The sequence below is a fragment of the Salvelinus alpinus genome, chromosome 36, assembly GCF_045679555.1.
Source record: "Salvelinus alpinus chromosome 36, SLU_Salpinus.1, whole genome shotgun sequence".
NCBI lineage: Eukaryota > Metazoa > Chordata > Actinopteri > Salmoniformes > Salmonidae > Salvelinus > Salvelinus alpinus.
Window position 1 is genome coordinate 16,958,922 of NC_092121.1, and position 15,924 is coordinate 16,974,845.

At 43.5% G+C, this 15,924-nt stretch overlaps 1 protein-coding gene across 8 annotated transcripts; it reads left to right on the forward strand.

Moving 5' to 3' along the window:
- Nucleotides 1-723: 723 nt before the first annotated feature.
- LOC139565076 (rho GDP-dissociation inhibitor 1-like) lies at nt 724-15,727 on the forward strand. 8 transcript variants are annotated; one of them, XM_071385133.1, is made up of 6 exons: nt 724-840; nt 10,582-10,777; nt 12,398-12,481; nt 13,192-13,268; nt 13,488-13,551; nt 13,967-15,727. In XM_071385133.1, exons 2-6 carry the CDS (start codon nt 10,588-10,590, stop codon nt 14,164-14,166), a joined length of 615 nt encoding a protein of 204 aa, XP_071241234.1. In that variant the 5' UTR covers nt 724-840; nt 10,582-10,587; the 3' UTR covers nt 14,167-15,727. The 8 variants fall into 8 exon arrangements, with proteins under 8 accessions (XP_071241234.1, XP_071241230.1, XP_071241229.1 ...); XM_071385129.1 differs by having other exon boundaries at nt 732-840; nt 12,395-12,481; XM_071385128.1 differs by lacking the exon at nt 724-840 and adding an exon at nt 915-1,085 and having other exon boundaries at nt 12,395-12,481.
- Nucleotides 15,728-15,924: the final 197 nt, after the last annotated feature.

Here is a 15,924-nt window from a genome sequence, read left to right on the forward strand (position 1 = left end):
AAGTAAGGGTTTCAGTCTACACCTGTTTACAAAGCATGTGACAATTAAAATGCAACTTGATTGCTCGTTCGCAACAATGCAGTGATCAATATCGGTAGTACTATAAAGTACAACGAAGATATAAGAACACAAAGGTACGCTTTCTACAGGGTTAGTGCCAATACCATATTTACAATGTGTAGGTAACGGGATATTAGGGGTAGATGTGTAGAGTTAAGGTGATTATGCATCAGGGTATATGATAAACAGCAGCAGGTGTGCATGGAGCAAAAATAAGGGGCAATGAAGATGGTCAGTGTAGCCATCTTGTTAGCTATTTGTCGTTCTTATGGCTTTAAGGGCCTATGCCAAATAGAGTTTTGCAGTGCCAAATGTCTTCCTGGTTCCAAACATTTTGTAACAGCCAGACACTGAAAGTACTGAGGTTGCCATGCACATCTTAGCTGAAGTACACTGCACCCAATGGTGCACTAGGATATGGGAAAATGTCTAAAAAAAACATGTCATATTTGGCGACGTAAACGATCCTGTCGTTTTGCTAGAATTCGACCAAATTTAACGCAACTGCGACCCATTTGATTTGCAAGCTGCTGCATGTCGCCCAGATCCAAAGGATGTATAAGAGTGACTGCATTACCTAGGCTAAACCACTAGATGGACGCATAGTCCATTGAGTGTAAACATTGCTTTGCTTGGCTACTTTGTCAATTTTGCAGTCGGTCCATTACTGATGTTTAAAAACATGGTCTGTTTTTACTCCGTGTACTTCATAAGGCCATTCCTGTCCCGTCTGGGCTCTCAAATGACGTGATTGGCTGCGAATTTTCATACTGTTTTAAGGTAATTGCGCTTATTTACTATACGTGTATTCTAGTCTAGAAATACATTCGCGAGTTTATAATAACGAGCATTTACCTGACTAGTGCACTTTACACCAGGCTTGTTGCTGAGCGCCCGCCTACGTTCGGACAGCCTTTGTAGTGTGAGTCAATATTCCCGGAAGCGTGCTGTGCGTTTGATTTGAGCTGCTCCCTCGCCATTCAGTGACGCGTATTCCAGTGTAGCAGCAGCAGCATAACGGTAAGGTCCGAGAAAATATATTTTTTTAACTTTTCAAACATTTTTCTATACATTTAAGCTAAAACGCTGATGGCTCATTTGTACGTCCATGTTTGGTAGTACAAAGTCGCCAGCTCTGGTTGCTCGTGCAACGTGTTACATGCTAACTAGCAACTTCATGATGTCTATCTTAATTCGACTAGCGTAGATTACTCATCTTAATTGTGACGCAGACCAGGAATTGTTGTCACTAATGTTTGCTCTGTGGTTGCTGCCAGTTTAATTATACAGTGATAAATAATATCTTTCCATGGAGGTAGGCTATCATTGTGAATATCCACTTAATTGATCTGTGATTAGATCCTGTTGACTAAGCAAGTCATTAAATGAATTTCAAAACAACACTATTCAAGAGAAAAGTTACTTGTTTGATCAGACCCAATGAATGGGTATGTATAGGCTAACTTTTCATCTCATGAAAGTTGCTCACGTTCTGTGAGCAGTTGACACTTCCTGGAATGCAAATTCATTTCCCGCGGTGATTCATCATCGAACATGTTTTTCTTGAACTTGATTGAAGGGAATGAGCGAATCCTGTAAATTGCTACAAATATTATTTATATACCCTCTCTGAAAGTGAGTTTGATACAGATGTGTATTTAAAATAGGCCTAGTGAAGTTCGGATTTGACTCACCAACTGACTGGCACACTTCAAATAATGCAACTTTTAAACCCAGCCAGCCTATCTGTTAGGACGTGTTTTTATGGCATACAAACGTGTGCATCTTTTCTGAGAATCATTAGGCCCAGTAACCCGATAGACTGGCGCTGACATGCTTGCAAAACTACGAGGGCTGCTTTTCCCGAACGTGAAGCCTCCCTTTCCTTCCTGTTTCTGACGAATGGCGCGGTAGAGTTTTAGTTCCTTCTGTTGGAGAGTAGGCCAGGGCGAGTCTTAGGTCTTCTCCAAACTTAACCCTTTCCTCCTAGTATTATCCATTTACAGGTAGTTCACTCACTGTAAGTTAAACGATTTATATTATCTGTAAGGTAAAGCAAACATACTAAAATTTCAACAGCCAGGCTGCTCCAATTGTTGCGCTTATCGACTTACATAAGAACACTATAGCATCTGCTGGATGTTCAGCAGCTCAAAGGTCCCCTAGCCTTGTTATTGTTAACTCAACAAGCTTACAATGTTCAATGCAACAGGAATAAAAACAATAACTCTACATATTAATATTTATCTTTCCAGAAGTCCAGGGACATGTAATGTTGACTTAATTCATATACACTTCAAGCCAAATAGCTTCTTCATATTTTCAGCCTTAGGGCTTCACTAGTCTGTGTTATTCAGTTCATGTGACATTTTGTATTACCCTGTCAGTTTGTGGCAATTTTGTATTACCCTGTCAGTTTGTGGCAATGGAGAGAGGGTGGGTATAGATCCATAGGTATATTTTGGCCATCTGTCCTCTTTACCACTCCAATCAATGGTAGCTCACCACTGCAACTATCATTGCTTTCTCATCTGGAATTCTGTTTTTCTACAGACTTTTTTTTTGTTTTGAGTAAGACTAGAGATTTGAAGTCTCTGATGTGATGTTTTTCAGTACACCCCTTTCAACAATAATTGGTTTCCTGTTTTCTATGCTGTTATTTAATAGGACTTTTTAGAGAATTTTCCAGTCTTTGGATTGATATGTAAGTGTTAACTTCTCATTCGACAACCACATGCCTTGGACATGACCCACAGCCATGTAGCCTATCCTGTAATGGAGGGTAGAAATCAGCTAGGAGAGAGATGGAAGCTTGTCCACTTTTAATTAAGAAGAAAAATAGCTGTGCATCTTGATCAAAAATCAGGTTAAGATTGGTTCCTGGAATCATGTGGAGTAATCACTACGCTTCTCTCTCCTTGTGTCTACTTCCCTGTCACTCTGCATTAAGGGAGGGGATCTGGCTGGGGAAATTGTAGCAAACCAAAGGAGATTAAATTCAGGGCTGAGCACAGCACCATCTGATGGCCTACAATATGTAGCACACAGTGTACAGAAAGACAACTCGCCACTATGGAGGCATTTAATGACGCCTCCCACACATTCCACCCCCTCCTATAGCCTGTCATGACAAGAACCAGGCCTGATGGTGACCCCTTTTCTCTCAGAGACAGTTGGCTATCTGTCCTCTTTCTGCCTTTAAGTGGCACGTCAGTCCCTTCTGTTTTTGCTGTAACTCGCAAGGGACTAGAAACGAGGACACTGGCCAGCATCTCCACACATACATCAGTGTTAAAGATTAGCTCTTCTCTTCTGCTGTTCCACCTCATTGTACTGTGGCTTAGACCGAACAACAGACCACACAACCCCTAAATGTCCCCCAGGGGATATCAGCCTTCACATACACCTCATTCAAAAGGAAATGGCTTCCCTTCATGCTGGATATGTCCTTATTTAGTCATTGCTATCATCCACCAGAGGGCAAACGTTACACTGTGCATACTTTTTTGTTTCTTGTTGCAGATGTTGAGCTGTTCCTCAGACCACATGACTAGTCTCTTCAAGTTTACCACCCATCATCAGGTCATTGCTCTGTCAATGACACCACATTAAAAAGCCCAACTGAATGGAGCCACCATACAACATTAGGTGTATTACTGTCCATAGTGTATGCTGTTGCCTTGTTGTTACCAAGGGAGGCAGACATAATCTGGGCATGTGTTGTTACTCGCTAAGCCCCCCCACCGTGCAGGGAGAGAGCCCTAACCTTTCAGCTGGCACCTTGGCACTCCCGTTCACTCTCAGCTTCCTGCTGGGTCTATACAGAGTGATTTCTCAGACCGGATTTGTTCTAGTTTTCCCCCTTGAGGTAGAATATATTTTTCTCTTTCGTCTGACACTTCCTCAATTTTGACTCCTCTCTGCTCTGTTTATTCATGTCTCACTCTGTGGAAATGAGTGCCTCCTGCATTGCATCAGCTCTGCCAGGCACAATCCTCCTTCCTGAAGGCACTGTTCTGCATTTAGTGCTGCATCCTCTGCTTTGTGCAGCAGCCCAGCATGTGTCTGTTGACATTACATCAAGCCAACGTTGCTTACCTGAATACCTGCTAACAAATCAAGACTGCAATGGGGTTTACGTCAGGTGGAGAAAGGCTTACAGGGGAAGTCAATGGGATCATTTAGAAGCCTTTTGCATTACTATGTGTGTTTTAAGTGCAGTCCAACATGTGGTTAAACACAGTTCTCTTCTCTAACTGGCGGATGTGAGTCATGTTGTCGGCAGAACATGAAGGAAACATACAATCATAGTTGACAAAAGTGCTGCAGAGCACAAGGAAGTCAAGCACTCTGGTGAATGGCACATACGTCTAGAAGGGCTTCACAAAGCTACATCACAAGGACACATGAAACAGGGTGTCCTGTGGGGAGGAAAGGGAGAAATGCTGAAGTTCACTCTCAGAGCTAGGTCTATGACAGGGAGGGAGACAGGACAGAGAGGATCAAACTAGCCATAGATGTTTTGTGTGTGACAGGAGTCAGAGTAATAAGAGTATCCAGGCTGCTTGCCAAATCTAAGGTTGGTACAGCACAACGTTCCTGGAGGCGGTTGACAGTGATTAGGTAGGTTTATCAGAGACCTGCCTGGAGCTGGAGTTCAGCCCAATGAATGATTACGTAATCCCTGATTTCTCAATCTCTTCTTCTCTTGTCCTGACTGCCATTTCTCCTCCCCCCTCTGTGGTTTAAAGCTAATTGTACTTTTTGGACAATGCCAGCTGTTCTCTATTGCAGAATACAATTGGGCGATAATTTTTTCCCCCCCCTGCCTTAGAACTGGGACATGGCTGAGACACTAGATTGCAGTAAATGCTTCTATTTTAGCATTTGTAATGTATCGTGTCATCTATTAAAATTCCATTCAAATTGCTGTCAGCCTTGTGTTTTCCTTTTCCTGTACTCTTCCCTGTGAAATGTCAAAGGTGAAGTCCTATGAGAGTACACAGTGAATGGGTTAGTTGGAAGAAGAAAAAAATAGACAGCTATGTGACCTTAACTACAGAAGAATGATTTATGAGCTGGAAATTTCTTGAGGAACCCTTTCTTGTTTGCCTTTTTTGGGGGGATTAAGATCTGGTTTCTGACAAAGAAATCTTCTGATTTTAAGATTAAACTGAACTAACTTTGAAGGAAAAGAGGAACTTAAGGTTTTGTCTTTGAGTTTCTGTCACTTCCAACTCTGACCTGTGCTGAACTTCTTTATGTTTGTGTCCTGCTTACAGAAAGCCTCCTCCATCAACCACAATGTCTTTAGCCATTTTCATCAACTCAGGAGGCGTGTCTCGCCCTTGTTCAATTTGGTAATGAAGACCCTTGAATCTCTAGAGGACACCAAAGAGGTTTGTCAGTGGAATCCTCTTGATGTTTCACCACTGAAACCCCCGAACACTTCCCCTTTGCTATTCCCCAATGCCTTTATTAGCAGTAATCTCTGTCCCAATAATCTTACTGCTCTAATTGTTGCTAAGGAACAGCCCTAACCTGGGTGTCAGCTACTCTAGAAACCAGAGTGCTTGGATGACTATTCCTGAACCTGATCAAATGGGGATAATCCTCCAATTAAAGCTATTGGTATTTATTTAGCTGCCAATGGTAAGAACCAGTGTGAGGGGTTCAATGTTGACACATAAGCCGCTCACTACCTGTATTTATACCTCAGTTATACCAAAACATGTCACTTAGCAGTGATGAGTGAACAAGGCCTATTTATTTCCATAGTCAGTATTTGTGCCATGTCAGCTGGTGGAAAAATGTGTATTGGGACTTATGTTATTGTTGAAACTAGGCCTAATCTATTTCATTGAGCTCAATGGACCTATAATTGACCCAATCATCAATTTCATACTTAGTGAAGATCGCATATGAATCATTAACTTGACGTGGTAGGTCAAGCTAGAAACTGAATGTGCTCCAATAACTTATTCTATGCAAGCCAAACTGTGTTGAGAATGAGATGGCTGCCAACTATTGAACAGTGTTTATAGTCTACTTGTTTGCCTATGGGCATTAGTCAGTCATGCCAAGCAATGGCCACACTGATAAACGTGTGAGACTGAAGTGGGTCACTGCTCGGATGGTGCCTCACATCCGTTGTAACTTTCTACTAAAATATGTATTTCTTTAAGGTTGTCATGATAATTGTTGCATTGTACAATTAAATAAAAAAAACTCTAGCCACCCTGACTCCCATCCTAGTACTCTCAACATTATGCTTTTTGTTTTTCACCCTCTTGTTTGTCACTATTTCCTGATGTCCCCCACCTCACCCCCTCTTTTTATTGATCCACTTATTCTGATGCACACATCCCCTCCAGCTGTAGCTGCTTGACCCAACAGCAGGCCAGTCATGAGAGGCTGTGTTGTGGTGTGCGTTAGCAGCAGAGAAATATAGCACTCCTAAAGTATGTCCCTCTCATTTATCACCACACCAATCCTGGGGGACAGCTCGGTATGTAGCGGCAGTCCACCAAGGCTCAGGTCTGGATCTAGGCTAGCACATGTGGAGGAGCGACTGCCTGATGAATAGAGATGAGGTGAGAAAGATGGCACAATATCCCAGAATCTGGTCCCGTCCTCCCACTCCTAGCAACAAGTCCTTCTCACTATTTCTCCAACTTCACACACATTTGCACAGCTGAGCTACCAAAACACACTACTGCTAACAGAACAGGAATTTCTGCTTTAATGAGAATGTGGAGAGGCCCTGTTTGGGGGGAAATGGTGCAATGTGCTCCCTTTTCCGCGCAGGTCCATCTGTGTATGTCAGGCGCTATGCAAAACAGAGAGGGACAGAGCGAGGAGGGGGGTGGAACTGGTTAGTGTGGTGAGAGGTTTGAGAGCCAGGCAGGAGCCCTTGTTTGCAGTGGTGTGATTTTAATGTACTATTGCTGGGATTGTGTGTTGAGCTGTGATTTTATGGTGTGTTATGTCACCAAGGTAATACCGGCGTCTGTTCATCTTGAGCCTTGCTCATGGCACAACATCAATGTTGAACTTGTTTTTTTTCTCTTTGCAGTTGCGTGTTTGTGTGTAGCCCAATAATAACATCTTTCACACATGGCTCTTCCCCCAAGACATTCTACGTGGCTTTTTAGAGCACAAGCCTGTTTTGTTATGGAATTCTTTTCTACTATTGTTATGGGCCTAAGGTTTCTCTCGTTATATTGGAATGTGTGAGCTACTACGGTCCTTGAACAAGTGTGTTTCAAACTCGACTGTTGCATGTGCATGACAGTGTGTAATATATAGCATAGCCTAGGCTTCCTGTCTCATTGTTGGTTAGGTGGTTTCCTGTGGACTGACTGGCATCCACAAACATACTGGCATTGTTCTGTGTTGTGTCAGTGGAGGTCTGCCAGTGCCCTTTGTCAAAGTAGTATTCTTGCTCTTGCCATCTTCTGTTTTACAATTCGTCAGAGATACTCAATGTTGCTCAGTTAATTTATTGTATTACACTAATACACTTGTGTATTACGGTGTAATTACACAGTGCTACAGCACAGGCCAAGTTGATTCGCTTTTTCCCGAGTTGATTTGCTTTGTTGCAATGTAATTGGGGCCAGCTGGTGTCAGTTCCCCAGTAACACATTGAATCAATGGATTTACAGTCTCTCAGTTGAAATTCCACTTAACAAAGTACAGTAAGCTGATAAAAGCACTAGAAGTAGCCTTGACCTGCCCTGTCGGTGCAGAGTTTAAGATTTTTACCCAGAGAAAGAATAGGCCTGTCATTTATTGCTGTGGGGGGGAAACTATTGGTCTGTGGTAAAGTGAACCTTTTAAAGTATTAGATGCAGTACTGCAGTAAATCACTAATGCATCAGTAGAAAATGCAGCATGGCATTGGTGCCGTCACGCTGAACTGCTACCACTAAAGACTACGCTGCTGTCTGTGGTGTGTACACGGATACAGAGAGGCGCTCTGTGCCAATCACTCACAATACCACGAAGAACAAGGAGGCCAGTCTTCATGAAGGAAGACAGAAAGCACAGAGCAGCAGTGTTATGAAATCACCTCGGTGTAGCAGAGGTATTACACCAGCTAGACGAAGGCCTCTATTTTACTACAGTACTTAACCGGCAGGTAGTCTAGTGCAGTGCTTCCCAAACTGTGGGGCAAGGGGTGTCAGGCCCCCCCCCCCCAAAAAAAATCAAATAAACTCTGTCCGGCTTTTTTGAAAGCTGTAATAGTAGAATGCACAAGGTGCGATTTCGAAATTGAGTAGTGTATCATCAGTTTTCCTCAGTCATTGTAGACCTTAGAGAGCTATTTATAACTTGTCAGAAATGTCCAAAGATCAACTAGGCCATGTCGGCTAAAGATTTTTTAGCTCGGTTTTTTGGCACATAGGTTTTGTTGTAATGTTTGAGTCACTCAAATGACACATGAATAAACATTAGACATGGCAAAATGTATAGAATTGCAAGAACATTAGCTTTAAAACTGCAACAACATTTCTGTACCCTGTGACAAAATGTGTAGAATTGCAAGAACATTAGTTTTAAAACTGCAACAACATTTCTGTACCCCGTGACAAAATGTGTAGAATTGCAAGAACATTAGCTTTAAAACAGCAACAACATTTCTGTACCCCGTGACAAAATGTGTAGAATTGCAAGAAATGAGTTTAAACCAGCAAAAATGTTATCTTCCCAACTAGAGTGGTGTGAACAGTGTGTCATGAATAGTGCTTGTACCCATAGAAATAAGGGTGGCGCGGGATGTTCCCCAATGTTGGAAGGGCCCTGAGTAAAAAGTGAACCCCTGGCCTAGTGGTTAAGAGCTTTGGGCTAGTAACCGAAAGGTCGCTGGCAAGGTGGACAAATCTGCCGTTCTGCCCTTGAGCAAGGCAGTTAACCCCCAACAACAACTGCTCCTGGACGCCGATGACGGGGATGTCGATCAAGGCAGCCCCCCGCACCTCTCTGATTCTGAGGAGTTGGGTTAAATGCGGAAGACACATTTCAGTTGAATGCATTCTGTTTTGCAAGTGACTAGGTTTTCCCTTCCCTATCTGGGGGGAAAGGTTGATTTCAACACTCACAGCTCTCTCCTCACGACACCCACCTCTCTGGCAAGAGGACCCTTCCCCTAATATCGTTGTCCTGATTCCTGCTTAGCATCACTCTCCCCAGACCCTAATTGATGTTGACTGGTAATGCAGTGCAGCTGGGTGCTGCTCCCACATTAGCATGTTGTTATCTGCTTGATCCACAGAAGCTTGACTGTAGCTCACTACAGCGTGGTAGAGGAGGGAGAGAGAGGGTTTGAGTTGAGATAAAGTTCTGCTTTTCGACCAACCAGCCCTCTGTGGTTCCCCCCGCGTGTACAGCGCTGGCCCCTCTGGTCTGACCTCCATACTGGGACTGTGTCCAATGTAGTCCAAGCCAGGATGTGTGAATCAGGCCCAGAGATCTTTATCGCAATAGAAGGCTCTGGTTAGGCTCAGTCACACGCCCTGGCTCTGTGTGTGTGATTGGGTATTGTTTCAGAGCAGTAAGGAGGCTGCTGAGGTCAAAGTGCAATGAGAGAAGGATGTAAGTCCATAATCATCTACCAGGACACCCTATTAACCTGGTGCCTGCCCCACACTGCATGCAAATCAGATTTATTTAAAGGATCCTAATGAGCATCTGGGAAGTGGCGTGTTGACTGCTACCACAGAGCTTCTAAACCCAGAGGCCCAATATCGCAAGACTTCCGGGAACCCATGCGAAGCAGACTGGAGGCCAGACCAGGGTTTGAGAAGTCAATGAGAGAAGTGTACAATTATTCCTTAGTTGTTCATTTTCGAGAAACATGTTATTACTCAACAAAGTGACACGTTTTCATTTGTCAAAAACAACTTTATATGGAAGGAGTGCCTTTGATTTGACGGCCTGCACATCCGCAGTTCTGCGCGAGACGACCGCTAGACCCGATGACGTATTTCTGCGCATGAGCTTAGCTAGCCAACGTTGCCATGACATCGCCTCAAGCGTGATCTGGGATTTTTATTGGTTCATACTAAACCATCTTTGCTGCTACCATCATTCAAACTCTGGCCCTGCTTGAATAGTTTGGAAATACAACAACCTTACCTCCTCCCTCCCTTATAAAAGTAACCAATCTCACATGATTCATTAGTTGGTAGCATGTGAGGTCTCAACTACACATCTTTTACCAATGCAGTCATTTCAGACCAGTGGTTTACCTGAAGATGAGGTACTGTAGGGAGGACAAATTGTTCACCCTGACAAAGTATTCAGGGAGTACGCTGAAGTGTGCTGTTTTTAGACTTGTCCACCTGCGATGTAACTAAATAAAGGATTTTACATTTTTCGGTAAGGCAGTGCCTTGGAGGGTTTTTAAGTGTTTTGTGCTCACTACGCAACAACAGTGTTTTGCCTTGCAGTTTGTTGATCTATTTTCAACGTATTGGACCAAACCTCCTGACCTGTGTATATCTCTCTCGCTCTCAGTAGACTATGGCAGAGCAGGATCCCACCCCGGAACAGCTGGCGGCCATCGCAGCGGCCAACGAGGAAGCGGAGGGCGGGGTCAACTACAAGCCCCCCGCTCAGAAGAGTCTGCAGGAGATCCAGGAGCTGGACAAGGACGACGAGAGCCTGCGCAAGTACAAGGAGGCCCTGCTGGGGAACGCCGCCGCGGCTGCAGGTTTGTGTTGCTGCGCCGACTACACATGTTGTAGAGATACACACACACACTCTGCAGACGCACTCATGCAATTTGGACACACCAGCCCTGCAGACTGTTTCTCCCTCTCGACCTGATTAACAAACAAACCCACATCCACAAACCCACATCCACAATGCACATCTCATGCAACCATCTCGTTGTTTATTTTCTTATAATTTCCTCCTACTTTCAAGTCCTTCAGCAGGCTTTCTTTTCAGGGTTGTAATTGAATGAGTTTGAAAATACCATAAGAGAGGGTGGGAGAGGGCAACAGGATGGCAGTCTTGGTGCTCAGTGGGTACAGCAGTGACAGTTACCCCCCTCCCCTCAGACAGGTCAGTAGCTGACACCTGCAACAGTCTGTGAACTAGATACAGGCTGGCAAGATACAGGCTGCTGACTGGAAAGGAGGCCAAGCCGCCTGGGCTTTAGTTAGAGCTGCGGTATCAATGACTGCGATGAACCACTGATCGCTGGTAGAAATATTTTCACATTGTTTTATGTCTGATACTCACTTCCATCTGTTGCAAATGTCATTATTCACAGTTGAACTGTTCTTCATGAACTGTTGTAGTTCTCTGCTTCAGCCTATTGACTTAACCCCCTTGAGTTGATTGACGCATCAATCTAAATTGTATAACAAAAAAAAATCTTGTCAATTTAAGCTAGAGAGAAGTTTTTTTTGCATTTGGATGCATCTCAATCCACCACATCCTCCGATGTCATACTGCCGCATCTGAAAGTTGGCACAGCTAGAACAGTGTTTGTCAGACCATGAGACATCCGGAAAATTGGTCGTCTCACGTTAAATGTCTGTAACACTACAGAACGGTTTGACCTAGAAACTACTATGACCACTGTATTTATTTTTTAAACTAGGCAAGTCAGTTAAGAACAAATTCTTATTTACAATGACAGCCTACCCCAGCCAAACCCTAACCCAGACGACGCTGGGCCAATTGTGCACCGCCCTATGGGACTCCCAATCACAGCCGGTTGTGATACAGCCTGGAATCGAACCAACGTCTGTAGTGACGCCTCTAGCACTGAGATGCAGTGCCTTAGACCGCTGCGCCACTCGGGAGACATTGAAAGGGGAGATTCTCCATTTTGTGTCACAAGTGTCACCGGTTTTAAAAAGAAATGGAAGAATGTAGTTTTGTGCCTACCCAAGGTAGTTTTGTGCCTACCCAAAAAAGTGGTTAAATATATATATATATATATTTTTTTTTTTTTTTTTTTTATATATTCCCAGAGTTTATTTTTATATCTTCTAGATCTAGGACTGACACTTTAACCTTATTTCTTATGATTTTGTTTTTGACTGACCTTTTTTCCATTCATGAATGTGTTATTCAATGCGTTTCTATGGGCTTTAGTAGTAAAGGCCAAAATCAATATTTTATTTCAAAAAATATATACCTAAAGGGGTCCTAAAATTTTAAATCAAATAGCTAAATGATCCATAGTATGAGCATCTTATTAACCCCACAATGTCTTAGACTCAAAAGAGTTAAAATAGTCAATGTTTTTTGTGTTTACCATGAACTATTTTTACATTTTGTACTTTGCTTAGTTTTTTTCCCTTTCTCCCAGTAGACCCCAATGCTCCCAATGTCCAGGTGACACGCTTGACCCTGATGTGTGAGACGGCGCCGCTGCCCCTGACCCTTGACCTACAGGGTGAGTAGAGCAGCACAGTGGTTGTACTAATATTTGGAGGGTGTGTTTCTGAATACGCTGAGGTGCACTTTTTGAGAAAAGGCTCCATATTGAAAGACTTGTAATGTGTTTTAGTGTGAAAAGAAGCCTTTGTAGTGAGCACATGTAATATTTTCCATATGAATGTGTGAGGGTGGAACTAAAGCTTACCATTGGGTGGACAAAAGACATTGCCTCATAGCAGCCGCAACACCTGGCCACCTATGGTTTACAAACATACGTTTTCCAGTAGACATATCAGGCAAATTCCATGGGCCATTCCTAATGGATTGGTTTTATTATTTGAGTTAATAAGGCATTTCTTCTGCTGGTTTGAGACTCTTCTGCCCTCATATGGCCTGTAGAGCCACCTACAGGGAAGAAACCAGGGCCATAGAGCTGAACTCGCATACAGGGAAGCGCCATCTAGTGGACACTAATAGCAGGCTACAACCCTGTTGGAACACTTAGAAAATCCTGCCTTTGTGCTCACATTTTTAAAGATGCTGAATCACTGATCTGACACCTTTCACCCATCCAGTCTAACACGATTACTTCCAGGGGAGAACTTTGTGCATTGCATATATTGGAACAAAATTATAGACTGCTCCTGCATTCACTCTGCCTGAGGGTCTCTGACGTTCTCTTTCTGTGGTCTTGGCCGCCTCTTTCTCTCTGCTCGACCGCCTCAGGAGACCTGGAGTCCTTTAAGAAACAGTCCTTTGTCCTGAAGGAAGGCGTGGAGTACAAGATAAAGATCAGCTTCAAGGTGAATGAGTCTGGCCTTTTTCAACAACGTGTCTGTTTATCCAATCCAACTAACATGACCAGTGTCAGCTTGGCCACTATCAAGCTGTTCTGGACATTGAAATTCAATTGTAAGCTGAATACACACCATGTCCTATCATGAAAGGGCTGCTGTCTTATCCGAAGGGTGGATGTGGAAAAAGGATGTGACCTCATCACTGATTGTTGTGTCTGTCTGCAGGTCAACAAGGAGATTGTGTCGGGACTGAAGTATGCCCAGCAGACCTACAGGAAAGGAGTCAAGGGTAAGTTCTGCTGTTTCGTTTCCTTGCTCTGTCTACTGTGAGGATTTGAGAAGGCCGGATAAGGTTAAGCAATATAGTGTACCTTCCATCTACAGGACAACATGGGGATATGACCATATTGATTATACTTATCCAATTATCTCAGATATCCACAACAAGCACATTGGAGACAGGGGTTAGGGATGTATCTGGGATTGGATGTTGGGAGTGGCTTGGTCAACTCAGGTGACTGTATTCGCCTGTGCACAGAAATTAGGTCAAGTTAGTAGATGAGGTATTTGCATTGGCATTCCTAGACGGTCATTAAATGACTTGTTAATAGTTCCGGAGTGGCGCAGAGAGGTGGCCTGTTTTTGTCAAGAGGCAACTTTGGAAAATAAATCTAAGCCCCTCTCTTTTCTCTCTCTCTGTGTAGTTGACAAGTCAGACTACATGGTGGGGAGCTACGGGCCGCGGCCGGCAGAGTATGAGTTCCTGACCCCTCTGGAGGAGGCCCCTAAAGGCATGCTGGCCCGCGGCACCTACAACATCAAGTCCAAGTTCACTGATGACGATAAGCACGACCACCTTACCTGGGAGTGGAACCTTAATATCAAGAAAGAGTGGAAAGACTGAGTCCCCGTCAACTTAATTCTTCCCATTCCCCTCTTCTTATTCCCCCTCCATTATTTTGAATTCATAATTATGTGATAAGTAATTAAGGCAAATTGCTCTCTCGTCCACCCCAATCCCTGCAGTAGTTTCATTCCAATCACGTTGTCATGCCACTCACCCCCCCACACACTCCTTGTGATGCTGAGTATTGAATATGTGGAGAAAGCAAATCATGTGCACAATCATGAATTTGTTTTGGTTAGTTTGTATATAAATGTTGTTGTTTTTTTAAATGAAAGATTGATTTGTTATAGCTCTTGATATGGATGTCATAATCAACTGTGTGAATTCCCTTCATCCCCTCTTCTTTCCCTGTCATTCCTTTTCACCCCCCTTCCTGCTGATTTTATACAACCAGGATCTGCCTTTTAAAGGTGTTGCTGTGTGTTAAAGGCTGTGGTAGGTCCACACTCTGTACTCTTTGTTGGGGATGTTGCCCTCTGTCAGTGGAAAGCCTTTGAGCAGATTATATGTACCAGAGTCCACACAATCAGTTTATTCTGGAACTAGTGTGAATTCCTAACTTAAGAGGTGGCATGATCAGCACTTACCGGCAGTCCACCAGAGGCACTGTGACCACCTGCTGAAGGTGCAAGTGTGCCTCTTCCTGATCAGGGTTTTCACCTCCCTACCTAGTTCATTCAGCAGCCAAGTGGCCTTAGAGGATTCCTGTAGAACTAACGATGAAGGAAATGATCACAGAGCCATTTGCCTTTAGAACAGAACTGTCCGATTGTTACGAGAGCCTCCTACAGGGTTTGAGTAAAAGAGTTTTAGGCGCGAACAGATGATCAGACAGACCATTGAGATGCTTGTACTACCTTTCCAGATTAGCCAGTAGAAGTAGACCATGAAAGTGAACAGCAGCCATCTCTCCCTCCTCACCACATCAGGTGGTCTCAATGTGGACCACCTTTAGTGCTGTTTGCTGATATAAAGAACCTGGTTTTGTTGACAACTAAGAAATGAGCTCCTTGTCAGATGCGCTCTAAGCAGACTGAGGCTTTCTTCCAGTCACTAACTCCATTACTGTGGGGCCTTGCTGGTGGCCCTTGTGAGCAGAGGAATGTTAATCCACTCACCTCGAGTATTAATCAACTCCAGGATTACCAAAACTGTCTGTGCCTCTAGCCTTTACAACCACCAGCTGCTCTCTGCTAAGGTCTGACTTCCAGACATTCAGAATGGGAACTCAACATCAAATAGTTTTGAACTTTGGACCTGATGTTTTAGGTCAGGTCTAACTTGTGCACAGACCCAGAGTTAAGTAGAACGAGATCAGCCAAGACCTCTTACTACTACATAACCATGTTATATTTTTCTACACTCCATTTTTCAACGTCATAACTTGTGATGTAGGGCTCAGGCTTTGTTTGGTTTCAATGGTTCATTGTTTCAGTATGGTTTTGATTCTGTGTAACTACTCCTCTGTGCCACCTGGAGAACAGTATTCTGTCCCATTGAAGTCTTCAGACTGGAGGTCACGCTGTCTTTTTAATCAATAAAGTCATGTTACTTTTTACACTTCTGTTATTGATCCAGCTCTAAAGTACAACGTTCTGTAAACCATCTTTACCCGTCTATCATGCAATCTCCATCTAACACACCAGCATAGACCATATCACATGAAGTTTGTACACAATGAAAAGTAAGTACTGATAAGAGGGCAGCTAAAGCCCCTTGTGTACTTGAAATAAGCAGTCCAGAAAACAAGGAGTC

What these genes read in the sequence shown, in the direction of transcription:
- LOC139565076 (XM_071385129.1), top strand. Translation starts at nt 10,588, where the DNA reads ATGGCAGAGCAGGATCCCACCCCGGAACAGCTGGCGGCCATCGCAGCG. An exon ending in CCTGACCCTTGACCTACAGG is followed by an intron (nt 12,482 to 13,191) that starts GTGAGTAGAGCA and finishes CGACCGCCTCAG; the next exon opens with GAGACCTGGAGTCCTTTAAG. An exon ending in CTACAGGAAAGGAGTCAAGG is followed by an intron (nt 13,552 to 13,966) that starts GTAAGTTCTGCT and finishes CTCTCTGTGTAG; the next exon opens with TTGACAAGTCAGACTACATG.